At 38.6% G+C, this 27601-nt stretch overlaps 1 protein-coding gene across 1 annotated transcript; it reads right to left on the bottom strand.

Moving 5' to 3' along the window:
• LOC110163725 (CD166 antigen homolog A-like) lies at nucleotides 1–27601 on the bottom strand. Its single transcript, XM_020928737.2, has 16 exons — nucleotides 27376–27601; nucleotides 6494–6594; nucleotides 6072–6288; nucleotides 5379–5443; nucleotides 4928–5015; nucleotides 4638–4811; nucleotides 4225–4349; nucleotides 4008–4143; nucleotides 3634–3746; nucleotides 3427–3553; nucleotides 3232–3353; nucleotides 2776–2908; nucleotides 2214–2243; nucleotides 1764–1875; nucleotides 1547–1680; nucleotides 1–1254 (listed from the first exon to the last, which is right to left on the bottom strand). Exons 1-15 carry the CDS (start codon nucleotides 27434–27436, stop codon nucleotides 1578–1580), a joined length of 1707 nt encoding a protein of 568 aa, XP_020784396.1. The 5' UTR covers nucleotides 27437–27601; the 3' UTR covers nucleotides 1–1254; nucleotides 1547–1577.

The following is a 27601-nucleotide window of genomic DNA, read 5'->3' as shown; positions in this document are numbered from 1 at the left end:
TTCACTTTCTTTGGTCATATTTCCAATTATGATGGGGTTTTTTTTTTACACAAAATGGTCAACAAACAGCAGCTTGAGAGTCCAAAATTATCACATGCAGAATCTGCTCAATTATGCTGAAAGATTTACTGGCCAATCATAACTTTGGCAACCCTGCCTGTAGCTATTATGTTTCTAGATATGATTTAATGACAGTGGTGTTTGCCTACAAGCAAAAACAATCATGTACAATATAAATAGCTAAGAAAAGCAAATCACATTTTCACAATACATCCTGGTGTGATATATTTTCTAACTGCACTTGTTAACAACCAAATAATGAGTTTTACTGCTCAATGTATCTCATTGTGATTCTACACAAAGTGGACATGAAAGCATGAATCCTAGTGCACATACTCACAACAGGAAACTACTACAGGAAGATTTATTAACAGAGCTTTTCAGCAGTCCCTGGGACTTCAATTGAAAAAAGAAAAAAAAATTGTGTAAACTATGTATGTATATTGAAATCAAGGCATGTGTATGTTTTCTGTTTTCTCTATAGACTAAATGTTTGTAAACATAATGAAATGAAAAGCACATTCATAAAATGACAACAAATGCAACATAAGCATGGCAAATCCTCTACTTCTACCAGCTTCTCATTGTGTAAATCTGAAATCCACCTTTTCTCTTATGAGATTAAAAAGTATAAAGTTCTATCTTTTCTTAACTAACCAAGTTGAGTATAAGAATATACCCATAGCCCTTTCAAGAGTCTTCTTGTTAAGCTTAATGTAATGGTGCCTTAAAAGAAACAAATCTTCAAGTAAACATGTTTAGACAGCAGTTGGAGGCAGAGGAACATTTGACAAATGAATGCTGATGGAACCCCTACGCACTTGCTATGTGTAAAGAGTCCAACATAGGCCCAACATTCTTACAGCAAAGGCCCCTGTTTAACTATAATATCACTTGAATCGACTAAGGAAACCAAAACAGAACTGCATTTTCTCATTTTCCAAAAAAGTTCATTCTAACATAAATCCTAATAGTCAACAGCTTACACATTGATCAGTAGTGCAGACAAGTTAATGTATATCACATATCCACTCATTTTTTTAAGAATGGTTGGGTGGGGCTGTGGTACAAGAGTCAAGGGGAGTTTGGATATGTTTTAGTCAATGATCCCTGAAACCAAATCCAAACTGTCTTCATCCCAATGTACATTTTTTTTCTTCCAAAAAGAGGTGAAGAGAAATGTGCAAAGATCCACTGTAAAGAGAAAATACATCAAATGTTGATACAAACTGTGCATGCTTTTATAGTGTTGGAGTGTACAGTAGTTAGAAAAAAAGAAAGTGGCAAATCTATTCATTTTCTAATAATTAAACTAATAACACATCTATTCATATGCCAAATAAAATAGAGAATTTACGGCATGACTGTACAGAGAATATAGTGAAAGTGCACATTCATTACGTTATTAGAGAAGAGGATTCACACTCAGTGCCAACACTGGAAATAACCAGGTATTTTGCAGAAAAAAACATTTAAGGGTAATAACCTTTCACATCTCCACAGGTTGGATGCATTCTTTACACTTCAGCTTTTTGACTGTTCTCCTCTACTTTCTCCTCAAGTTTCTTCTCCTCCTCAGAAGAACCACTTTCCTTTTCACCGGTTTTCCAGCTGCCCTGCCTGTTGAGACATCAAACAATGCTTAGTTCATTTCCAATTTTAAAAGTCTGCATTTTAATTTATTCACATCAAAATGAACATACTTGGATTTTCTCATATAAACCCAATAAGCCAGTCCTATAACAAGAGCAGCAACTAGAAGACCCACAACGACACCAACCACCAGTTTGGTTTGATCACCGTCTTCTGATTGATCTGTCAAAAAACAAATAAAATTATTAGATGTCAAGTAATTTAAAGATCTTTTAAGTATACACATTGATGAATGGGCACATACATGCTGCATGTTATGAACTGCCATGTTATACACAATGTTAATATGACACAATTTAAGAATTCATGAACAATGCTGGCACTGTTAGGATGCTGGTAGCTCCATGCCTCCTGCACCTTTATTTAGTATGTTGTTGTTTCTGTCCAAATTGAAGTATCCAAAGCTTCAAAGAGGAGTTTTTAGTACTCTTGATCACACCATTGTCCTTGCTTAACCCTCCCACACTGTTCTAACAAATAAGAAGACCACTACAACTTACCTCGTTTATCCATTCTCACCTCCTCAAATACTGAAATCAGATATAAAATAAAAATTAACGTCCAACCAAAATAAAAATAAATAAATAAATAAAAGCAGCACAACAGAAAAACAGGCTAAGATCTGTTAAAAACTGCTACACTACAGCATGCACTTTAAAGAGGAGAGAACAGGTCACACCCAGCATCCCAACATATAAAGACACAACAAAGGCAAAGAAAGCTGAAGTGCAACTCCACATACTCGGGAATGGAAAAGCAGTGAGTGCTAAGTTCAATCCATGCACAAAATGAAAGCATAAAATTGTAATAAACAATATGTAGTGATGTAAAGTGAAGCTTTACATAGAATCATGTTGACTTGTAATTGTGATTTCCAGACTTTTTATTGTTTTGTGCACATTTTTTACCATCTTGACTATAATCCAGAGATATCATGCTCATGATGAAACATTTAAATACCAGAAACCAGTTAGTGACAAAGTTAACATCTACAAAGGCGGGAAAAAGTACTGTTTGGAAGATTTAAAAAAAAAAAAAAAAAAAAAGGCTTTAATTACTTACGGGATGATACATTGATAACTCTGGTGTCCATGCCATAGTCGTTAGAGACTGTACATGAGACAGTCAGATTGGCTGTAGGCACTACGGTGATCTTATGAGTGATTTTTCCATTGATGAAAGGACCTTCATTAGACTGAGTAACAGAAGAATTGTATTGTCAAAAGATATTCATATTTTACACTGACAACTTCTGAACACAAGGGGGCAATGTTAGATCAGTATGTGAGACTAGGACAATACTAAGTCTTTGGGGCATACAGTAGATGCTGGAGTCTCCGAGGGAAATCCCCAGACACAAAGACTAACTGCCAACACCTTTATATAAACATGGATATGCAGCACATTCATAAATATCTGTTACCCCCTCCATATCCAGTGTCGCACAGAGTCCAAAATGTACCGTACTTTGATATGTTTGCTTTATTTTGTCAGTGTTTCAAAATATCAGTTAAATACCGAGGTGCCATTGATGCTCCAGGAAACAGCCGGCTTTGGGGAGCCCTCAGCCTCACAGATAAGCACTTTGTTCCGCCCATCCTCGCTGCGCTGTTTAAGCAGCTGTTTGATAACAGGAGCACCTACCAGAAAGAAGTCTTTAGATGTTGAAAAACTCAGGAGAACCTCTTTCACCTGATACTTTCAAAGCCTTACCTTGTACAATCAGCTCAAATGAGACTTTTTCAGTTAGTGCCCCCATTGTCACCTCACACTCGTACAGTCCAGTGTCACTGTATGTAAGCTTGGTAAATGTAGGCTCTTGGTCCAGTTTAACTTTATCCTAGAAAAGAAAAAACAAAACTATTGCAAACTTTCATCAAGTGAATTTGAGTAGATTTATTTGGTCAGACCATATTTTACCTTTGTCCACAAGACCTTATATTCGCCAGAAGCATCAACCTTCAGATTTACAGGCAGGGCATCACCTGCATTCTTCTCCACACTCCCCGTGGGGCTCAAATTGATGTCTAGGTCTAAAGGAGGAGTGTTGAGAAGTATAGTTCAGAGGCCTTGAAAAGTTAGAGACATTGATGGTAACTACACAGTGCTGCAGATGCAGCTTATTAGAGGCTCCAAGGTTGACACTAAGCCTCTCTATACAGAATAGAGTGAGACAAGACAGGCAGGCTCTCCAAAAGAACACTTTCCAATGAACAACTCTTTTCACTTTCAGTCTTAACTAGGGTGCAGCTTTCTGCAGAGATATGCAGTGTAGGAATGTGTCAGTCTCTTACAGTTGACTGTGATGTCCTTGGAGGCCTCCATTGTTGGGTTGTCAATAAGGGAACATTTGTATTCACCGGATGTGTCACGAGACACATTTATGATGGTGAAGGTGTTGTCATTCTCTACCATCACTGTCTCTTTTCCCTTTAAAGATCAGATCGGTACAATTAATATGGTACAAGTCAAGTCTTTAGAGTTATGACTGAATCAGTGAAAGTAGTATACCTTCAGATTGAAGTTAAAGCTGGTGGGAGCGGGGTTACCATCTGCTTCACACTTCAGAGTCACATTGCCACCTTCAATGAGAGGCTCAGGAGCAATGACCTGCAGCATGATGTTCTCTGTCGAGTCTGCTCACAAAATACAAGACAAGAACACACTCAGTGTGAGAGAGGCATGTGATCCTAACAGCTTTTTGTAAGCGCGCCACCAGAGGTGTTATGTTCAAGACACAAAACTATAACCTTAATGTTACACATGACAAATTCCTGTATCAAAACTTTAAAGTCATATTTAGACCATTGAATCTAAACACTGACAAACAGGTCTCAGGTATGATCGCCTCATAGTTTGTGATTGGTTCATGAGCACACCAAAACCACAACATACATTGTAAAAAAAAAAGTACAAAGACTTACAGGTGATGGTGAACCTCTCAGAAGAGGAGCTCAACTTTTGCCCCAGGCTGTTCTCAGTGCTGCAACTGAACTGGGCGTCGGTGTCCTCCTTCTGTGCAGAGTACATGAGCACAGAGGTGGAAGTCGAGAGGCCTGTCACAGGGTCAACCTGTACTGAGTTCTGGATGTTGATGCCTAACAAACAGGAAAAATAAAATAATTAAGAAAAACTGACCTGTTTTCCATGACAATCACTAATACAATATAAAAAAAAGTCATTTCATAGCATTAAAGACACTGAGAAATAATACTTTGTCCATCTTGTAGCAGTGGTTTATTGTTCTTGAGCCATGTGATATTTACTGCCGGGTTAGAATCTTCTGCAATACATTTCCCAAGCTGCAAAACAAGATAAACACAACCTTTAAAATGGTCAATACGGGCAATGAGGTTTAGAGATTTAAAATAGCAACATATTTATTCGTATCTTCTCAAAAATATACAGAGTCAGCCTTTATGAGCTGGCTAGACCTTGAATTGCCTATAGCATTTTCAGGTCTTTTGGTTCCGGTGGGTATTTTAATTACTCTCAGGGAGGGTCTGCTCTTTACTAATTCATGAGAATCACTTCAAAGAACTCATTACAGTAGTGACACAAGCTTTGTTGTGCCTCAAGATACCTCCGCCCAGGCAAACGTTTTCACTCTTACCGCTCCAAATAATATAGGCACAAACAGAGATGTTTATCTGCGAACGACTCACCTTAGTTTGCTTGCCAATTTCTAGTTCCTCTGCCTTTTCAGTGAACTCCAGGCCAAGGGGTGTCTCTGCAATACAAAACCTAATGTAAATGATGGCCTGATTAGCCCTAAATTAATTACCTTAAAAATACCATATCTCATGAAAAAAAGAAAGACAATTAAAAATAAGAAGTCACCAGCAATACTAAAGATCCCTAAAATTATTAATTTATCTTTTATTGAGTGAATAAATATATGTAGTGAAAAAATATATGTGAATATACACTACCAGTCAAAAGTCATGCCATCTCATTCAATACTGTTTTTCTTTATGTTTACTACATTACATTATATACAGAAGATATAAATATTGTGTATATGTTATATTCAAATTCCTCAAGTAGCCACCCTTTGCATTTTTAACACAGCAAACCCTTAGCCCTCTATCCTAAAACAGTTTTCACTTTACAGGGGTTCTGTGATAAAATCTAAAGGGTCTATAATGTAAATAATCAGGAAAATAAAGAAGAAACATAAATGTTCAGACTGGTAGTGTAATTTGTTGTATCTTTCAATCTAAACTGTGATCTGGAACCACACTACTGCTTTGGCTCTTTGGTGCATTACAGAACCTTTTTCTTTTTCCCAAACCAAACAAAAAGAAGGTTTTTCACAGTGCACAACAGAACTATAGTTGTGCTTGTTGTTTACTTACTGTAGATGACCACATTGACTGTGTCTTCAATGATGTCTCCCCCAGACACCACCATGCAGGTGAAGGCCCTTTGGTCGCTCAGCCTGGCCTCAGACAGCAGCAGACTGGAGTTAGAAGCCAGGCTAACTCTGCCCTTGTACTCATCTTCAGCACTCACAGACACATTCTCGTTTTCCTTTTTGACCAACAGATTTCCGGAAAGCCCATCGCCTTTGTCCTGTGCAGCAAAGCAAAGTAGTATTGTTACAGTTATCGAAACCATTGGCTTTCCATTCAAATAAAAGCTGATGGGGATGTCATAAGGGTAGGGACAGATGCATGCTCTAATGCACAGTGCACTCAGACTGGGCGTGGCTCCTACATAATGAGTGGGTGTCAGACGCACTTCAACCATGAATCTATTGACCTCTGCGGCGACTTACATATTTCCATTTAGTTATGAGGATGTCTTCCTTTGTGGCTCCTTTACATGGGATCTCCAGTGTCTCTCCATAAAAACCAAAGACAGTATCCAAACTGCTCACTGCAAAAGACACATTGTTTCAATTACTTTTGGTAAAAACAACGTGACAATTTAGAGTAAAAATTGAAAACCGTTAGACCCTAGGCGAAATCCCTCTCTGCAAATATTTGACTGACACTCACTAATCAATACCACTTAGGGCTCAAAGAACAGCAGCCTTTATAGAGCTTGTCTAATTTTACAGGCCCTCTGGTAAAAGTAACCGCTCCCTTTCCAAAATTTTTTTCATGGTATCTCCATGGAGACAGTGTGCCTGAGAAGGCAAAGGAGAGGAGGGGGCAGTCCAAGGATCTCAAAGGGAAGAAGTGATGTCCTAGAGCCAGATGGTTTTAAAGGGAAATAAACAGTCACAGGTCAAATGTAAATTAGACACTGCTCAATTTTACTTTTTTACTTGTAAGACATATTTATAGAGCTCAAGGTGCTTTAAGCAAAGTAATTCTAATATCTTAGATGTTGTGTGAAGAAATTTGATAGAAACTATACTTCTAAATAGTGGCCAAATAGTGCAACAGAGTAATAATAAACTAATGCCTATTTAAGACTGTGGTACACTGTTTTATTTCATTTGGTAAACAGAATACAATTGACATTTTTATCCATAGTTACCATTGTTCACACAGGTTTCACTACTAGGCCCCACTAGGCATATTTGCACAGTTGCGGTTTGAGGATGAGAAAGCATAAAAGGTCTCCTTCCTATTCTTTGGTTGTTTTGTCTTTTTTTCCCGATTCTAATCCCACTTTGCAGAGAAACATGGTTTTGTTCTTGTTATAACTATCAAGCCTGTAGACACCAAGGTTTTTTTGGCCTTCTGGCACATAGAAAGGTATTTGTAATTCAACTTAAAGAAAATGCTGCACTTTTTTAACGGGCTTATAATAGCTACATAGATGTACCATATGTTTACTTGTTAGTATAAAAAAGTGAAACTTTAAAGTAACTCTAAAGTGAATATAATTTCAATGGACTATGTTGTCTGTCTTCTACTGAGTAAAATGCAAATCATGATTCTATCTGGCCAATATACTGCGAGTCATGCATGAGGTGTATCCACACACAGTGATGACTATAATCAGTTCTTACAGCACCATCCAGGAAGATGGAATAGCTTATAAACATCAAAGCCGTCTAACTCACCCACAACACGCCGCTATTTGAGAAAACACAGATAATGCAGCGTTGCACTCACTCCGATACAATCCCTGCATTTAAATAAGGTTCGGCGACATTTATTACTGACAGCACGGGACAAAACAAACTGTGCCATATATTTCAGCAAGTGACACTTTCACTGGGAATCCTTCAACACACAAAAGGATAAGCAAGGCACTATCCAACTTCAGCACAATTAAGTCCCATTTCCTACTCTGACTGGCGGCTTTGTCCGGGATTTGCCACACCTACAATCGTGTCTTTCAGTAATTCTAAATAAACGACAAGGATTAGCCACACATTCACAATCACTTAAACAAATAAGCCAAAAGCTGAAGGTAAGTCATTTTCATTTCTCATTCTTAACAATATGTTTCCAGACCCATTTGTAAAGTTTGTCTTCTATATAAAATAGAAAGGCATTCATCCTTTATCATACACAAAAGTTGAAGTTTAATGCAAAACTAGGAAAACTGGTGAAACTTCTATTGATAGAGATGCTCTTTTTTGCCATGGTCCATCAAAATTCACTAGGCTTGACAATATTTTTTTTTTATAAAACTGAGAAAAATACCACCATAACGCCAATGAAGATATCAAAATTGACTAAGCTACTAAAATTGACTAAGCTAAGCTAACTTCAAGTTATTTCTATAGTACCTTTGATTGCAAGCTGGACATACATTTTGTGGAGATATTAACTTATCTCAACAAATATTCATTTTTCTATTTAGGCTGTCAGACATGTTTTTAAGTTAGAGTGAATGACTTGAGTATTATTGTAAAGTTATTCATTGGTCAAGTAGCTTCTTCACATGAGCTGTTATAAACTTGAATAGTGAACTTTGATATATGATTTGACATACTATTTTAGCTACTTAATCTTTGCATCTTGGTTATTACACAATGTCATTACGTCATCCATAAGGATTGTTTATTGTTTGTTGATGTGGTTGTTTTCCACATGTTTTTCTAATGTGTTTTTCTCTAAATGGTAAATAAACTAACCTAACCCAACTTTCCATCTTGATATAAATACAAAACTGATAAGTAACAAAATACTAGGCCTACTTATACACTGGACTGTAGTCTTGAGTCTTGATTTCACAGTGACTAGTTCCCATAGCCATTTTGGTGACTTTTACCTCAACCTCATCCATCTTTCCGCAATGCAAGTAGTAGGTGAAAACAGTGTAGTAATCTCACACCAGGTAGTTTTTTATTTCATTTCATCCTGATGTAAATCTAATGAACTGACTTTTATGCTTTAGCGACCTTTATCTGGACATGCAGGTTTTGGTAGAAAGATTATGGAAATTCTAAACTTTCAGGGCAGGGAATTAATGAGTTCTCCTGGCACATGGACAAAGATACACACTTTGCAAGTCTGAATTGATTCATCTATTTAGTTGATTAATGATTTCCAGTGACATAAATGACCTACACTGACCACATTATGTTCATGAGGCACCCAAGCATGTCGCTGCCAAATAACTAGTAATTATAATTAAAGGTCCAATATTACACAAAATCAACTCTTGTGTGCTTTCAGCCATGTTATAATGCTGTTACCTCCTCAAAAACATACCTACAGTTGTGTTTGTTTCATTCACACATGTTCAAATAACCCTGTTAATTATTAGTCTATCTACATCTCCTAAGCTCAAAATGTTCTGTTCCACCTAGTGATGTTATGGAGCAGTAATTGTCATGGTAACAGCTACCCTTTACCATTTGTTCATTAGATATTGGCAATTCCAGGGCTGAAATTATCCAAATGATTCTAGTGAAAGGGGTATGGAGTTTAAAAACACAGTGGAGTACTTCCTGTATTACCACATGACATCACAAGGTGGAACAAAATGTTTTCTGAGAGAAGAACTCTACTATTCTACTTGTTTTTGTAGAATAGTATGTAGGCCTATAAGTAATTCAGGCAAGACATATAAGCAAAGCTTTACTGATATTCTGAACAAAAAAAAAGTCATTATCAGAGTTCCAGCTCTGCAGTGTCTGGGTTATCACTTTACATTTCAAATTCAAAAAGCCATTTTTAATATTCCAGTACAATTCTGTTCAGCTTGTAGGATAACCTTTATAACTTTGTATAAAGCAGTAAGCCTTATCAAAACCGATTACAGTGAAACACAATGGGGACTAATGACACACGCAAAAGACGAGACTGCTGCTGCTCAAATAGATAAGTTAATCCTGGACAACAGTGTGAGAATCTATGACCTTTTTAACTTTTGATGCACAAGTAAATGTAAGTAGCACAGTGGGTATTTATTAAGTTATATGGGGCCGCCAAACCAATCACTGAAGTATGTATACAGTACTTAAGTAAATTTTCTCATACTGAAAGTTACACATACTTCAGCTTGGTAACGAGAATGTAGTAATAATTTGTAACTAATAGAAATCAATGTAAGTTTCTAAATGTGATAATTAAGTGATAGTGCTTTTGTGTGTAGTACTAGAGCAAATAGTCAGCTGGTGCATAGTAAACTAGTAAACTTTTAAAAACAAGTAGTACAGTAGTATATACAAGCCAATCAACAAAATTTTATATATATATATATATATGATGAAACATCCAAGCTCCTTGAGTACATCAAGGACAAGGCCCCGGCAGATGAGGTGCTCAGAGAATGTCTCAGACAGTGGGGTCCAGAGGAAGAGGTGCTGGAGGGACCATCATGGCAGGACAAACCCCTACATGGGGCGTACCACCGGAACATAACTGAAGTGGCTGATATCAAGAAATCCTACCAATGGCTTGAGAGGGCTGGTCTGAAGGACAGCACAGAGGCACTGATCCTGGCTGCTCAGGAGCAGGCCCTGGGCACTCGAGCAATAGAGGCCCAGATCTACCACACCAGACAAGACTCACAGTGTAGACTGTGCAAAGAGGCTCCTGAGACAGTCCAGCACATAACTGCAGGGTGTAAGAGGCTGGCAGGGAAAGCATACATGGAGCGACATAACCAAGTGGTGGGCACAGTGTACAGAAACATCTGTGCAGAGTACGGGCTGGAAACCCCAGGATCAAGGTGGGAAACACCTCCAAAGGTTGTGGAGAATGACCGAGCCAAGATCCTGTGGGACTTCCAGATACAGACTGACAGAATGGTGATGGCGAACCAACCAGACATAGTGGTGGTGGACATCGCAATACCAAGCGATGGTAATATCAGGAAAAAGGAACACGAGAAGCTAGAGAAATACCAGGGACTCAAGGAAGAGCTGGAGAGAGCCTGGAAAGTAAAGGCATCAGTGGTGCCTGTGGTGATCGGACACTCGGGGCTGTAACCCCCAAACTGGGAGAGTGGCTTCAACAGATACCGGGAAAAAACAATGGACATCTCAGTCCAGAAAAGTGCAGTACTGGGAACAGCAAAGATACTGCGCAGAACTCTCAAGCTCCCAGGCCTCTGGTAAAGGACCCGAGCTGAATGAGGGTGAGAGAGACCTACCAACGTGGAAGGTGAGAAACACATTTATATATGTGTATATATATATATATATATATATATATATATATATATATATATATATATATATATATATATATATATATATATATATATATATATATATATATATATATACTTTATTTCAAGCTATGCCAATGAGCAGAACAAACAAAGTGGTACAGAGAGTACAGTTTGTACAGGTTGAGTCCAAGATAGACACATAAAAATTACAGTGATGCTCGAAATGGAGTGGGAAGAAGTAAGACTTATTTTTACCCACCCCAGTGTCAGAAAAGACATTTCTGTAAAAAATAATAAAGAAGTAGTATAAATCGAACAAAAAGCTAGTGTTGGTGAATTCCTTATTAATTCCATGAATACTCCTGTCTCTCAATAGCGATTGTGTAAAGCTATAGCAAACCACATAATTGACAGCAACACAGCACCTTTCATGTTCTCAAATGTCTCCGACCCAGTGACGAGGCAGGTGACGACAGCCCACATGGGAAATCATCTGCCTCCCCTTCGCCCCTGCCTCCTCATCCTCCACGTCTTATACCATCCCTAACTGTGTGTTGCTATAGTATCTATCTGTATCCAGGAAGAAAGGAGAGGCTCAAAGTTATTAAGTGCTGAAAATGAGGCAAGTGCAGCGAATAGAGTTCCCATGGTACGTGTCCACACAGACTTGAAGGCTTCAGAAGTGCTTTGGCGGTGAGGGGGCTGACACATACAGTTGAGCTAGATCAATAAGGCAAGAGACTAGATTCTTATAGTGAATAGTGTTGGTGGGCTAAGGACTAACCCAAGAAAGCCCATTGTAACTGTGACTGTAATGAGCACTTTGAGTGTATTTTGAAACAATATGTAGCTAATTTTAGCCAATAGACAACAACCTCCCCGACCACCATTAAGCACTTACTCACACACCATTCATACATAGGCAAGAGACTTTTCCAAAGAGGGTTTGAACCATTGACCTCTGGGTTGGGTGACAAGCGAATATCGGCTTGAGCATCCCTCTTGCTTGAAAGTCCCGTCTTGAGCGTCCCATTCTCTCAGCGGGAACATTCTCCCTCTGGGCGCCCCCTTCTCTTGGGCTGCACATGGGTAACTGCTGTGCCCGGGAGAGGGGGTACATTCTCGCAGGCCTTTAGTTGGCCGTGTCACGCACTGTGATGTATTGAGTTAGAAATCAGTATTCTATATCATAATAAAATTAAACATGACTGTAGCGAGACCAAATGTCGGGCTTTGTTTATGTCATTTTACTGATCTTCCCAAGCAGCACACATTTTTTCAGTATGTAATATCAATATAATCCTCAATGGCTCGCAGAAGTTTCCTTTGAAATTGTATTGTTCCTCATGACCTAGAGCATCTGTATCTATTGATTTGGGATATATGAATTATTCCCATACTTGCTTGCCATGAACATAATCAACTCATGTTAGGTGCCATGTAGGGATAAAGAGCAGAATTCAGGAGGACATTCTAGCCAGGGGGACTTTCCAGCTGATTTCTTCTTCTTCTACTCTTTCTACTTCTACTTCTTCTCTTTCTTCTATTAGCACTCTGACAGCTGAACCACTGCTGCCCCAAATTGTATGCTGAAGAAGAATTTTGGTTAGCCTTAGCTGCATTAGCATTTCATTTGCTTATTCAACATTGTTAGCAAATGATGTGGAATGTAGTTTATAACAGAATAAATTACTGTTACTCATACTGATTTGGAGGACAACAATCAAGGATGATGATAACAATACCTGGAGATCGAAAAGCTATACAGTATTCAGATCAGCTACTTCTTGAATCCAAGAATAGCCACTGAAATAGGAATTTGATCCTCTCATTATTGGCTGTCAAGGCTGTCATTTGTAAGGTGTGTGGTTTTGCTATAAACTATTGCAAAATTGCTCTGTCAGCCATGTCTATCCCCTCAGCATCCTTGTAGCAATTTGGTAGTAAATGAGCTGTATGGGCCAACTCCTTTCGATTTGTATTCACTGTAGGTCTGGCGTCTTCCTGACAATAACAAGCAAATTTGAATTCCACTACTGTATCTCTTCAAGGTGAGAAGGTAAGAGTGATATATATATATATATATATATATATATATATATATATATATATATATATATATATATATATACACATACATACACATATATTTTTTTTTACGAACAGGAAAATATCCGCTTTCTCGATTTGTCCATCTTAATGGAAAGGGTGTAATCACATCACTGATGGATGACTGGGATCAGACTTGCCTTATCTTGCACTTTGGGAAGTTTTACATTGAAACAATAAAGCATAAAATCACATTGTAATAACCAACAATGCTGCTATGTAATTTTGCTCTCGCCTGCCTACTGTAATTGCCTGACATTGATTTTATAGGATAATACTAAGGACATCTGCTTTTATTTTAACCCTGGTGAGAGCTAATGGGATTCATTTTGGACAGAGTGTACATTGCTGCATCTTTTCATCAATACAAATACAGGCTAGGATAACAAAATGACAGCTGCCTACGGGAGGCAGAAGGTGCAAGTTTGCTCTACTTCAGGGGTAGACAAAAGCACATAATGGCAAATGGACTGCATGATTTCAAGAGCCATTTTGCAAGTCTTGTTTTAAGCCACACCATCTGTTGTAAAGGGACAGAATGCTTCCAGACAGTCCTAAGATATTGCTCTACATCATTTTGACCTTCGAAATGTATCTAATGGTCTTTGAGGGGGGCACCCAGGGTGACATTGGACAAAGGAGTTCATTTTCTAAAAATGTTTCTCACAGTCGAGCAGAATACAGCCACCCGAGTTTGTCCATTTTTAATAAAGCATCCATTCTCTCATACTTTTATCAAGAAACTTCATCCAAAACATTAGTATTTTGCATAACAGTGCAATGGGATTTGTTGAGATGACTAAGACGCTCAACTGATGCATAACCATGACAATATTAGAAGTCACTGTTAGTAAAACATTGTTTCATAACTTGTACTATCACACAATTAACAAAGTTTAGGGTCAGTTTTTCAGTTTTTACTTTATTGACTTTCATCTACAAAACAACTTCTTATTACCAAATATAACAACTAACAAAAAACACTGTTAAAAAGGGTATGTAATAGGTGCATGTAGAGATGTCCTTTGATTTTTCAGTCAGCACAGCAGAGCTAGAAATCTGTATCCTCCATAATCTCCCATGTCATATTAAAAGTAAACACTAGAGTACATCAATAATAAAGAGTGGTCTTGTGGCCAAAATGAGATTTCAGGTATGCTTACTTCTACTTCCCAATCCAATCTACTCCTTTATTTCTATAGCACAATTTACAATCAAAAGTATGTCTTCATATTCCCATGTGACACCACAAAAGAAGAAAAACATTAATGTGCAAATGTTGAGGCTTGTACATAAAACTGGAGTAAAAAAAAATCTATGCAAGTATCATTCTATTGTCTTTGAAGGGAAACAACAAATGATAGGACTTATAATATTCTTTAGCTGGAAAACTTATAAAAACATTTTCACTCAAATGTAGTATTCAAAGGCCACAGTCCACAGTGTGCTGCCTCCTGTGTTAGATAAATCACACTATTTTCTATGGCATGGCCCGCCCCCTCCCTTGCCCCCTCAGGCAGGAAAACAATGTTGATGTGGCTCTTCGTGTGTGGTCACCAGACACCTGCAGACGACAGCGGCGGGTGGGACGGTCCTGCCACACTGGCGCGCTCCCACCTGTCGAGCCCACCATTGTTAGTGCAGTGAGTGAAACCCCTGTTGTCTGTGAGTGCACACACGTCCCAGGGAGGCAGAGGCAGACCTGTGCAGACCTGCTGCTGTGGGGGGATCAGCCTTGTGTTCCCACGTGGAGACAGGGCACAAAAGAAAATAACGAGGGGCTTTATATTGAGGAAATATGATTTTGGCAGTGGTGAAAAGACCAAATCCACCCCAAGTCCACCCAAAGCTTATACTGAGCTTATTCAATGTTTTCCTGGGGCAGGTTGTAAAGATTCAAACTATTTTTCAGAGTATTATTTCATATTATATTTATTATAACTATGTGTTAAGTACTTATTTAATTTTGTATGTGCTATATATCTCAGCAACTGATGCAACATTAACATAGTCTAAAGTAGGCCAGTCTTTCTGTTTGGAAATTAGATATAGTAATATAATATATGGTTGACTCATGAAATTATGTAGTGTACAGTCCCAGACAGGGTCATTTGCTGTTAGATTATTTATTCATTCTCCAGCCAATGTATTTTTCAGCTGTGGTTGATTTTTAAGCAGACAATATAAGATCAAAAATACCAACTGTCTGTCTGACTTCAAAGCATGTTAAATTTAGATCTTGGTAGGCAGGCTCACTTGTTTTTTCCACATGTTTACCTCGCTTTGTGATTTACAGAAAGCCCCTGAAGGCCCATTGGCAATTCCCAGAGAACATGGTCGAAACAGTGGTAGCTCTGCTGTGGGTTAATGGTGTAGGTGGAGTGAGAATAATGGCTAAGGCTCACAATAATAAGCTCAAAAGAAGGGCTCCAATTCAACTACACCTGTGCTTCTCATATGCACAAATAGCATTCATAAAAGAACTATATTCACCTGAAGAGATCGGATAGTGCCTACTTTTTGCCAACCAAGATAACCTGTAAAACATTTCTTCTTCAATCAAAAACAAATCAGAAATCCAACCATATTTCTGTGAAAAGCTGAAATTCCAAATACAAAGTTGCAAATGGATTTCCACTGCACTAAATCTTTTTGAAAAGCTCTTGTATTTTTCACTTTGATTCCACAATGGAGTTCAATAAGAGATCTTAAAAGGAAGCACTGTCAGGAGTTTGGGAATAAATGATCATCTTTTAAATGAATGTCTTCTTGCTCCAAAACTGTGGACACCCAATCAGAAGAAACCACTTTGATGCTGTTTAAATTGTTCAGTTATGCCCTGGAGAAGCTGGGTCAAAGATGATTGAAATGACACCATCCAGGGATTACATTATGTGGCTGAGAAATATACATTCATTTCATACATTCATGTCATTGCAATATTAACTAGAAGTATATGATATTGTGCACTTTCATCTGACCAATTTACATTGCAGATTTCGAAGTTCTCCTGGGTAATTGAGTTCTGACTTGTAATTTTGCCTTGAAATCACTTTTTAGAAAGTTTTGATTGAACCTCAGATTTTAATCTTCTATGTATCAAAATATTTAACTCTATTTGTGTTTGTTACATAGTACATAACAACACAATATGCATGTTTTACTAACCCTAGTACAGTGTAGTTTTGTGACGACCACTTTGTTTTGTCAGAACAAAGACAGATCGTAAAGATAAAAGCTTATTACAGGGGGGTAATTATCACTCTAAATGACTCGCCATAAGGTTTTCTAGAAATTGATCTTGTGGCATGATCATTAGTCTTGAAAATGTCCTCCCCGGCACACTCGACCACACAAGCATCCATTCAAAATACTCTTTAAAAAATCCCATAAATTGCATGAGCGGACGAGCATCTGTGAGGGACGAGGGGAGTGGACAGCTCTTAAGGCAGCATTGGGCCTTGAGTGATCGGGTGGTAAGTGCACTCAGAAATCACATCCATTATGTTCTGAATTATGTATTTGAGGGCTGTGGGCTGGAGGGGGGAGAGGCCTATGGGACAGGGACAACTCCTTACCCTTACCCTTACTAACGACGTGCCATTAAAGGCTACACAGGCCTATTAACAAAGCACCCACCACAGCACGTCCTCTTGGTCGTCCTCTATATTGACCCTGTTCAAAGTGAGTCACCGCAACGCCTTGTCAGTGACTTCATGGTGGTGCTTCCGGTAAAAGCTGACATCACCCCTCCCATTTATCTGAAATATGAATGAGTCGAATACCTGTCAAGTCCAACATGTCTTACTGTACAAGGGCGTGTACCAGTGATATCATAATTAAATTTGCTATTGTACAATAAATGCAATGTTGAGTATGATTTTGACAACTTTAATGAAATGCTTACTTGTGAAATTAAATTTCATAAAGTAATTTTACAACCACAAGTAACTGTTTGTTACAAATACTGCAATACTAGACAAATAGCTGTCCTAATTTCAACAACTAATTACAACATAGTACACAAAGACTTGGACACATACTATTGCCTACTGTAAAAATCACAATCATTTCTAAATTGTTACATGGCTCTTATGACCCAGGTTCTCAAATTAAACCATGTCCTTTCCATTCTAATTAAAAAACTGTGAACAAACTGGAAGCAAAGCGATGTGGGTAAATTGGATCAGCAAAACGTGTATTACAAATAACAAAACTGGCAAATCCATGTTAAATCCCCTCTGCTGCCGAGACAAAGTCTGTTTAATTAGACTGGTAACACATGGAAAATGTTGTTAAATTGCCTTTAAAACTGTGGATATTTTAACAGTTTGAAAATCATTGCAAATACTTTCTGCAAACGCGCACATATGCACTAAAAGCACAAGGTCGTACATACAGTAGTTCAGTAAGTCTCTGCAAGCACACTCTCACTTCTATTGTACAACGTCTAGCTCAGTTATCTGAGCATGGGATCACAAGGGTGAACTCAATTAACAATATTAATTCAGTCAGTGCAGATACATGGCAGCCTTTGAATGCTTGGTAATTATTTCCATTTTCTGATTTTGAAAAATAGCATTTGCAGCAGCCAATAAGAGATCCACTCGTCTATTGAGGTGCCTGTTATTGACTGTCTTCTGCTTCAAGGCCATGTCTCTGTATTAGTATCCAGAAAGAATTAAACAAGCAGAGCAAATGTTTGGTGGAAGCACTTGGTTAAAAGTTTTAACCAACCGTTAAGTTTATTTTACAAGGAGAAAAGGTTAAATACCCCACTTAAGCAAAATGGGGAAGCCACAAGACACAAGATTATGTCTTCATCATTGCCCTTGTGTGTGGGTGCGGGTTACTATTAGTGGCAGTAATAACAATGTGTCTTCAGATAAGTCAACTTTAAAAAGAACTGAAACAGGGGCAAACTATCAGTTAATATCTGGTTATTTTTATTTATTTATTTAATGCAGACCTTGTCAGTAGTCATTTGTATCCATCAAAAAAGTTGAAGTTATATGACCATTTAGTGCATTTTACGAGTGGCAACAACTGATTACATGGTTTGCAATTACAGGGTTTAGATAAATGCATTTCACTTGATGAGAGAGGTTCACTCACTCTTGCGTATGTAATTAAAATGATAATGATGTTTCCACTCGAAGTCTATTAGAACAATTAATGCTTTAAGAATGACTTGGTAAATACTGTGGATCAAGAGTGTAGTAGTAGTAGTCATTCTCTCAATACTGCACCATTTTAGGAGACTGAATTTTGTACCAAGTAGAAGATTCGTAAAGTAATCGCAAGGTTTTTTTCATTTCCTCCTCATACTGCCAGATCTGCTAATAGGCATCACTGAAATATTCCTAACACATTGAAAAAAGCCTTTGCCACATCAAAGTGCATTGACTAGGTTCTCTGGGAAAGCTATCACATCACAGACAGGAGGCACTGCTCTTTTGCATATGGGACATTAACCTGGCACTCTGCTTTGCCTGGAGCCGAGGAGGCAAGTGGAACAGTCACTTCTAGGTAGTCTCTTCGACATAGATCATATATTATTGACTATTTTATATCACCTTTGCTCAAACCAGATGTCAAAAGATACCAAAAGCAAGCACAATTATGGAGAAAAAAGTTATTATGGCTAGTAAGATGTAATTAATTTAGCACAGTGAAAATAAAAACCACCAGCAAATTGTTTTTCCCAAAATCATTGCTATTAATTAGTTTTTAATTTGATAGTTTGTCTGTATTTGTTTCTGTTAATAATGGCTTTACTTGATAGTTTTTTTAACTTATTTATTCTATTTACTCAATACTGACATGGCATATCAAACAAATTCTGTATTTGAATAACACTCAAAGTGACATAGCACATGGAAAGGTTAAACAGAGAATCAGACTAAAAGCTTTCATGTGTTGTAAAATAATCTAATAAATGAGACTGCAATATGCTTAAAAGAAACACGGCTACAAATCTGATTTTGGTACAGTACTGGTACCTGCCTGTTCACTTTCCCAGTACTTCCTGCTCTTTTGTTGTAAGAGTACACCACCACTAACCCTACCCCCCCCCAGCAATAGAGAAGGCTTTGAACACTGGATATGTCCCATGGCAGCTGTTGCGTTTAGTATACATGGGTATGACTGGGAGTACATTACAGTTTCTAGTGGTTGCCCGAGGATACCAATCAAAGCAACCGACCCACCCCACACTGACGCTAATGGACAGAGACCAACCCATCACTTTTATACAAGAATGCATCTACTTATTGATCCTAAAGTGCTTCGTTTGGGGCCGGAGTTAGGCTATATTCCTGCAAAACAAATTGGCTGTATTAAATAAAATCACAAAATCCACTCTCGTATTGTCTAAAATATGCATATTTTGAGTAAACACAAATATTAATAGGTACATATTTTCTATTTGTTTCAGCAGATGGCTTGTGTAGGCTTTCATCTCGGGTAATTGCCCCGGCCAGGCTGATACTTTCACATTAACCGAGAGAAGAGACACGGGCGCTGTTGTGCACTCATAATGACACAGCTGACCTTCTAACCCTCCCAAACAAAAGCAGGAGGCAGTGCTACCCATCCCAATAAGCCCAAACACAGTGCCTGGTATAAAGAGGGCTTCAAAAATGTCCTGGCCTGAAGCAATGCAATACATGGAATGTGGATACTACAGAGAAATCACACTCTCATTCTATGGGGCTTTGATTTTGATATCCGTGTGATGGACAATATTGTGCGATCAACAAGCTACAACTCTTTTTAGTTTTTCATAGATAGATTTTAGATATGATATGAAACAAACTATTCTTCTTTTGTTGTCATTCTTTGTTATGTAAATTTTAACTGACTGTTTCTCAAGAAAAACTTTTTGCTACCTCTGAAGTCACCAGATCTGGACTTGTGCTGTTCTCAATACCAAATAAGACCTAAAAAATTGTATATTTGAATTTACTGGTCTCATCTCTAATTGCCATAAGATGAATACTCCCTTCCAGTGTATAATTTCAAAATAGTGATCTTTCTAATTCTCTTACCCCATTGAGATACATCAGCTTAATGTAATTCTGCATAGGTTCCTGTCGCCTCCAATGCAGGCTCCTTTAAGACATGATCATTTCATTAGTACTGGCCATTACATTTTCATCATGACAAGAGGGTAGGCTATACATCAAGCCGAGTGCTTTTAGCCATCTGCCCCCAATGGAGATCCTATACTGCCACTGCCCTCTCCAGTTTCTATCTATTTTTATGGATAAAATGCCCTGCAGATCTGGTATCAGCAACAAAACAGCCCCATTTCACCAAAGGAGCTGTCAATAAGTCAAAAAGTGCAAGAAACCAAAGAGAAAATACAGAAAATATTTTCAAAAGATTGTGAGTCTCAAATCTCTCAGGAAATATTCTCCATGACAATTCCCCTTCAAGCAAAACTGGTCAGAGGGTTGCTAAAAAGAAAAAAAGAACCTTAATGTTACCTGCATGGCTATTTATATGTGGCACAGTCCAACCTTTTTTATTGTTACTTTTTTATTGTTATTGCTAATCTTTGTAAAGAAATTGGACATAATGGAGTAAGACAGGAGAGCCACAAACATTACCATAAACAGTTATAACACTAACACTAGCAAAAAAAAGTAGTTACCCTCAAGACATCAATAAAAGCCCCATGAAAGACATTAACTTGAATTCATCTAATGTGCCTGCACTTGCAAAGGCTATAGTGTTGCATGGGGGGAGGTTCAGTGTTATCATACATGACTTAATGAACATGCCAGGACTTGCTTGTGAGACATCAAAGGTTTGCCCAAATCACTACCTGCACTAGCTCCAGGTTCCAGCTCCATTTCTCATTGTTAAGTTTTGACTAAAGAGGAAATGGTGTGTGCATTTGAGTATAACTAGTTGTGACACATTCATTATTCAAAATTAAAGTCTGCAAAACCCATTTAACTGAATCCTCAAGAACTGGAGATGCTAGAAAGTGTGATAACGGCATACATAAGTGACCGGTGGTAGAAACAGCGCAGGTTTCCCATATCAGTTTCATTTTGGCACTAAAATGAATGCATATTTTAATGCAAAGAACAGAGAGGAAATGTCAGTGCAGAAGTGTTGTTCACTGTTATGAGATTCTCCCCAGAAACATGAGGCCACTTGACCCCTTTAAACCTTCCATTAGAAAATTAAGTATTGCATCCAATTAACAGACAAGGATCTCTTTGGCTTTATTGCCTGGTCTGGTGTTGCCTGGAACAGTGTAATACTTAGATGAACTGAGCGTCATAAAACACATCTCTAGGGCATAGGCGCACTGTCACTTTTCTCATGCAAACAAAAGGGATGTACTTGAATACAGTCTAACATTGAGCCGACATTGCTGCATTTCATCTAAAACCTTTTCTGAATATTATAAGATGTTGTAAAGATAATTCAGTGATTGAATTTCTTTAAACAAGATGTTGCACATTAAGCAAAAAGAGCTGTAGGCTAGAATGAAAATGTGTGTTTTAATGAATGGGATTCACGTATTAGTCGTAGTGCAGAGCATGCAGAATATTAAAGGTGAAGTTATATCACACTAAGTGGTTCCCATTTCACATTTTATAAAAGTAAACACATGGTGCGCAACAGAAACTGAGTCAAGGGAGTCATATCTTTATGTACTGAAGAAAAGAGGGATTTAGATCATTTCACCGTTAAACATTCCTGAGATGAAAGGATGTCACAGATGTACTATTCAAGGAAAGCCTCCTGTGTGACAAAATATTAAACTGTTATATTTTTCTGATTTACTGGAGCGATTATAACCTAATAAAAAGTCCAAAAACTTAAGCTGTTCACACTGACGGAAGAGTCTTCTCCTGTAAGTTCAAGTGAAGCAGCAGTAATCAAAGATGGCTGCAGGCGCCACAGACCGATGCTTCTGCAGACTGAAGGAAAGGGAGCTGGACAGGAAGCCGACACAAAGGAAAGAGCTTTTAAAATGGCAAAAAGTGTGAATGCGGAGGTCAAATTCAGGCACAAAATCCTCCCAAAGGAAACACTGAATGTAGCAGCAAAGAATGGAGATTTCCCTAACTGTGGTTAATGAACAGTGACTTCTATAAAGAAGCTGTAAAAAGAGATGAATGACAAGAAGACCAGCAAATGTTCTACAGTGCAAGTGCTAACTGTAATGGTTTTGCCATTAACATCAACATAAAGTTTCTCTGTACCCACTCTGGGTTCACAAAACCAGTCGAATCTGGTTTTACATGTTGTTTTAAGATAAATTAACAAGCATTTAATGGTATGGTTTATTCACACAATATTATGGAATGGGTAGAGCAACAAAGTGGGTCCCCAGGGGTCGGTAGGCAGGCACGCTTTGTCGGATGGTGTCACTTACAGATTCTCTATGGTCTAAAACTGTCCTCACACTTAATTGGGCCTCTGAGATAATTCATTAAAATGAGGCCTAATACAGCAGGCGAACAAAGATCCAGCGTCTTGGAGGAGATGGGTGTGGCCCCAGGCTTTTCATATGGAGGAGATACCCCCCGCTATCCCTCCTTAGTCAGGGTACACATGTGAGGAGCGGGACAAGCAGCAGCAGCAGCAGTAACTCTGAGGGGGGGTGTGCTGTTCCATATTAATGACAAAGAGCAAAAAGTCCCTATCATAGACACATTTGTTTAAGAAGAGCCCAAACACAATACAGTCGGCAGGAGTCCCCAGGAATCCAGCGAAAGCTTTCATGACAAAAGACAGAGGCAACTGCACTTTCTGTCCTAGAAACGGCAGGCTACCCAGTTCCAGAGGACATGCAAACCAAGGTGTTCACCATGCATTGTAATCAAATAGTACATGGGCTCTTCTCTCTCCTGTTGTTAATCCTGAAACAATAGCCTCCATCCTGCAACTACATGGAAAGTAAACCACTACTTCTCAATGTAGTAAGTTAAAAGAGAGATAGTAGAAATCTGTCATTCATTTTGGCAACAGACTTTCTCTTAATTTCCAACATTCAAATGCTACAGCAATGTGTTGAAAGTAATTACTGTGATAAATCCAAGCAGCTTTTATAAACCTGTCCAGAAATGAAAGAAAATGGACAGCTGAGAGGCTATTTCAGGCGAGATTATAAAACGATGAATACATCTCACCCTCTTCGCCTAAAGTGGGGCGAACCAATCAACAAAGTGTAATTAAGATTCACTCGCTGCTGTTTTACTGATAATTCTGTGTAAAACCGCCAGTGCAGAACAAAGAGCCTCTTCTGCACTGAGTCATTGGCTCAAAATGGGCACATGTTTTTTCAACTACAGACCGATTTTAGTTTTTGGCGTGAGAAGTTTGAAAAGAGAAAAAAACTTAATTCGTTACTGTTATACTTTTGGATAAGGTGAATGAATGTCTGCTGAAATTTGTACTTTAAAGCTTTTAAGTTGAAATAACAAACCATTAGAGGTATATTGAGTGATGAGACCACGCTGCTTTTCTTTCAACAACTGCACTCACAAACTGGCATCATAAAAGAGACACATTGGACCCCTCTGCAGCCCTAAAATCAACACGACTCCACCTGTTTCAATGCGGGGGAGGGGCTAGTACACAAGTGTTTTCAAAGTGCATTAGACTGCTGAACAAACAAAACAAAAATCTCCTTCATTCCTGTTACTCACATTCGCAAAATTGTCATGTTTTATAATGTACTGTCATTGAGCTCCTTTTTGCATGTGAATTTATGGATTTTTTTGAAGCTATTAATTAGGCCTCCTTGTGTAGCAGAGCACTATAGCATATGGTGGGGACGCATATGTTATTACCATCAATTCTCTGGGGACAAACTGATGCATCTGCCTACTGTTCCCTCTCTGCAGGTTGTAAGTTCACTTCAAGCTACTATTTTCATCCACAAGTCCCATTTTCCAAACGCATTTAGTAATATTTCAGCATTAATGACTACGCCAGAGTAACTAATTAAGAGACCAGTTTTCAGATGAAGTTTTTTTTCCGTACAACTAAAACTAAAGTAACCATGACAATAATTAACTGTGGACACTTGGGGGGCTTTGAATGGCACTGCTAGGGGCACATGGATGGAATTTGGCACCCTAAGGAGAGTTACACGGGCCTCTCTAGTCTAATGCGACTTTAATTTACAGTAGCAATGGGCCAAAAAAAAACTGGCGCTCCTTAAAATGCACCTCACATTTCCTATTTTGTTCCTGGATTCTCATCAGTGCCTAAGGAGCACATAATCAGCCAGCTCATCCGAGGTAAACTCCCCCCATATTGAACATCTGTTTCTTTCTTATTTCCTCACTTGTTTTGCGATTCTTTCTAGCGAATAATGGCATCTGTCTCACACTCAACTTTCCAAGGTGTAGTCAACTGGAATGCATTAAAAGTACAAACACACAGAAAATACATCACCTGCCTCGTATTTATACTTAGATTGATTTTGGCTGCATTTATACGGGCTTGGGACTGTTCGCTGGCTGGTAAACATGTTCAAAACATATGTGGGATTTTTTTTTTTTTACCTTTAGAATAGTGCCGACTGAAAAGAACCATTGACAATGACATCTGTTTGAGTTTCTAATTTGTTGGCTGAGTAATGTAATTATTTAAATCCATCAACAGCATTACTTTAATCACAACATAAGTAAAGCTTGCATGCAGCATTTCTATTCAAAAGCTTAATTCAGCTGGCCCACTTCTCGTGAATGCAAGTGAATTTTGCATGAATGGGTACAATACTTTGCAAGTTACAAAGAAATCATGCCTGAAAAGAAGAAACAACCACTACCAGACAGACAGGCTTCAAACATCAAGCAGAGAACAGAAGATGAGCTGTGTGCAAGCAAAGTCACAGTTCAACTAAAATCTCAAGTCAGCCAATAAGACAATTAAGGCAGTGGTTTCCTCAGTATAAACAACACAGCACTGGGGAGGCAAGCTTAGACATAACCTATTTAGAGATGTGAGTGGGCCAAGTGCATCCATCTCAGGTGAAATTGGGTGACCCCGCTAAGAGATTAGTCCATTAGCAAAAAAGGGAGAGCCCCCAGTCGCTTGACAAGTAATACCAGCTGTGACAGGGAGCAGTGGCTGTCTGCTGAGGAGGGGCCTGTGGGTGGGGGAAGGGAGGAGACAAGTGGGCGAAAAAAAAAAAAACACATGCATCTTTCCAGACTTTTTGTTCATAGAGATACTCCTTTGTTATTTGGTTGTGCAATGAATCATCAAAACCCCTGGTGTTTCCTCCGTCTCATTCCAAGAATAACCAAGTATAGAAATATTGATGGACTTTTATTGCAAATACCAAACTCAATAAATTACTTTGCACTGGAAAATAATTGTGTGCTATTATGGTGATATTGTGGAATCACTGTAGAACTTTACATTTAATTTCCAGTTTATCTTTAATGCAGTACTGGAAAACTTAACTAAAAAACTAACTTAGGTTACAAGGGACTGTGAGTCAGCTTAACTAACAATATATGGAGTTATGGCACAGTTTTGTCCCTGCAGTAATTAAGCTAATTGGCTATTTCTGCTAGTAAATATCTTCCATAACAAGGTTTTCAATGGTAAATGACCAAACAAACCAAAAAAGATTACAATACAAGTTTTGCTTCCTCATGCGTTCCAAACTTAGATAATAAGGAAGGGCATCTGGGGTAAAGGCAAATAAATATACAATCACTGCACACTGGAGGGCAGATGCTTTGCAACCCTTACAGAAAGATAAAAAGCTACTATTTGACCCAGGGGCATCACTTAGCATCTGTTGTCCCATTATTTAAGAAAGCCACTAGTCACACTGTTATAAGCAACCATAAAGTGTAGAACTATTACCTACTCTGTGCGCTATTGCCCCGGTCTCAAGCACACGGCACTGCAGCAGAACGGTGCCATAAAACCCAACCTAAAAGGCCCATTCGTTTCCTCTCAAACAAACCACCTGAGCCTGACGGATAGGTGCAGCATGGTGTTAATTTACTACTATGTCAGTGTGGTGTGACGACGTAGACCACTAAGCCCCTCTGCCCCCTTTCCCTGACATGTGAGAGAACAATCTGAGGTCTTGTATACACTGTAATGGCCTGGCTGAGAGATTTCTGCGACACTTCTACCTGTTGGCCCACTGAAGTATCCAAAAACAGGGTCGGAACGTGACTAAAATGTTTGAAACTAAAGAATACACAACATATCAAGGGCTTAGTGGCAGTTGAAACATAGCACTTGGATTTGCATGGACTTCAGACTGAACCACCACAACAGGCAAATTTCATGTTTGCTACTTACAAACCAAGCCTCCATAATGCTGAAATTGTCTAATATGTGATTATGAATGCCTTTCCACATACTCCCACCCCAGAAGCTGCACACAGTTACAATAAATCAAGCAGAATGTGAGGGCAGCATCAGCAGCCGGCAAAAAGAAAAATGAGGCTTCATATATGACATCATATCTCAGACGCACGTGAAGGCAGGAGGGGGTGTACGACTACCTCAGAGCCTCTCCCATCTCTGGGACAATACAGTGGCAGAAGTAGGCCTATTAGATGAATGAACAATACCGGTTCATTAGAGTGTGTGTGTGTGTGTGTGAAAAAACTCAGCACTGCAACACAAATATGAACATTTTAAATAGTTTAATAAAGTTTAACAGTACAACAATTATTTGGTAAACTTTTAGTCGGTCATTTAGACAGAGAATGCGTGAATTAAATCAGGTAGGCCTATTATAATTCCAAAAGTCGTGTATAGACGAGCCCAATGAATGGGAATGAATGCCCCATGTTGTAACCAACTGTATTTAGATCAGATAAGTTGAATAGCCAACTACCCTGAGTCTTTTTCACTATTAAAACAACTATACTTTCACATGTGCCTTTCATGCCTAATTTCCCAAATCCTGTTCACACATTTATAAACGTGTGATTAAGTTTAGCACCTGCGACTTTGCGCCACAGACAAAACCGCGCGGAAAAACGCGAGACAAAAGCTTACCTTGGCTCAGAAGCGCCGTGAACAGGAGGGCACCCAGGCACCCGGCAGACAAAAAGTGCATCTTGGTGAGTTTTTAAAAATCCTCGTTTTAACTCGAACCTTCGTCTGACACACTGAGCTGTGGTTTTGGTGAATGTACGATGGTTAGAGCGGTCCTCGTGAGTCCGGGGGCTGTTTTTAAAGGCAGCTCACTTGAGTTTCGGCTTCAGTCTGCAGCATGTGCTCG

Source organism: Boleophthalmus pectinirostris, unplaced genomic scaffold (genome assembly GCF_026225935.1).
Source record: "Boleophthalmus pectinirostris isolate CB_2022bp ecotype Guang Dong unplaced genomic scaffold, ASM2622593v1 HiC_scaffold_9, whole genome shotgun sequence".
Lineage (NCBI taxonomy): Eukaryota > Metazoa > Chordata > Actinopteri > Gobiiformes > Gobiidae > Boleophthalmus > Boleophthalmus pectinirostris.
Note: the sequence above shows the minus strand (reverse complement) of the source record. Positions and strands in the feature narration are given on the sequence as shown.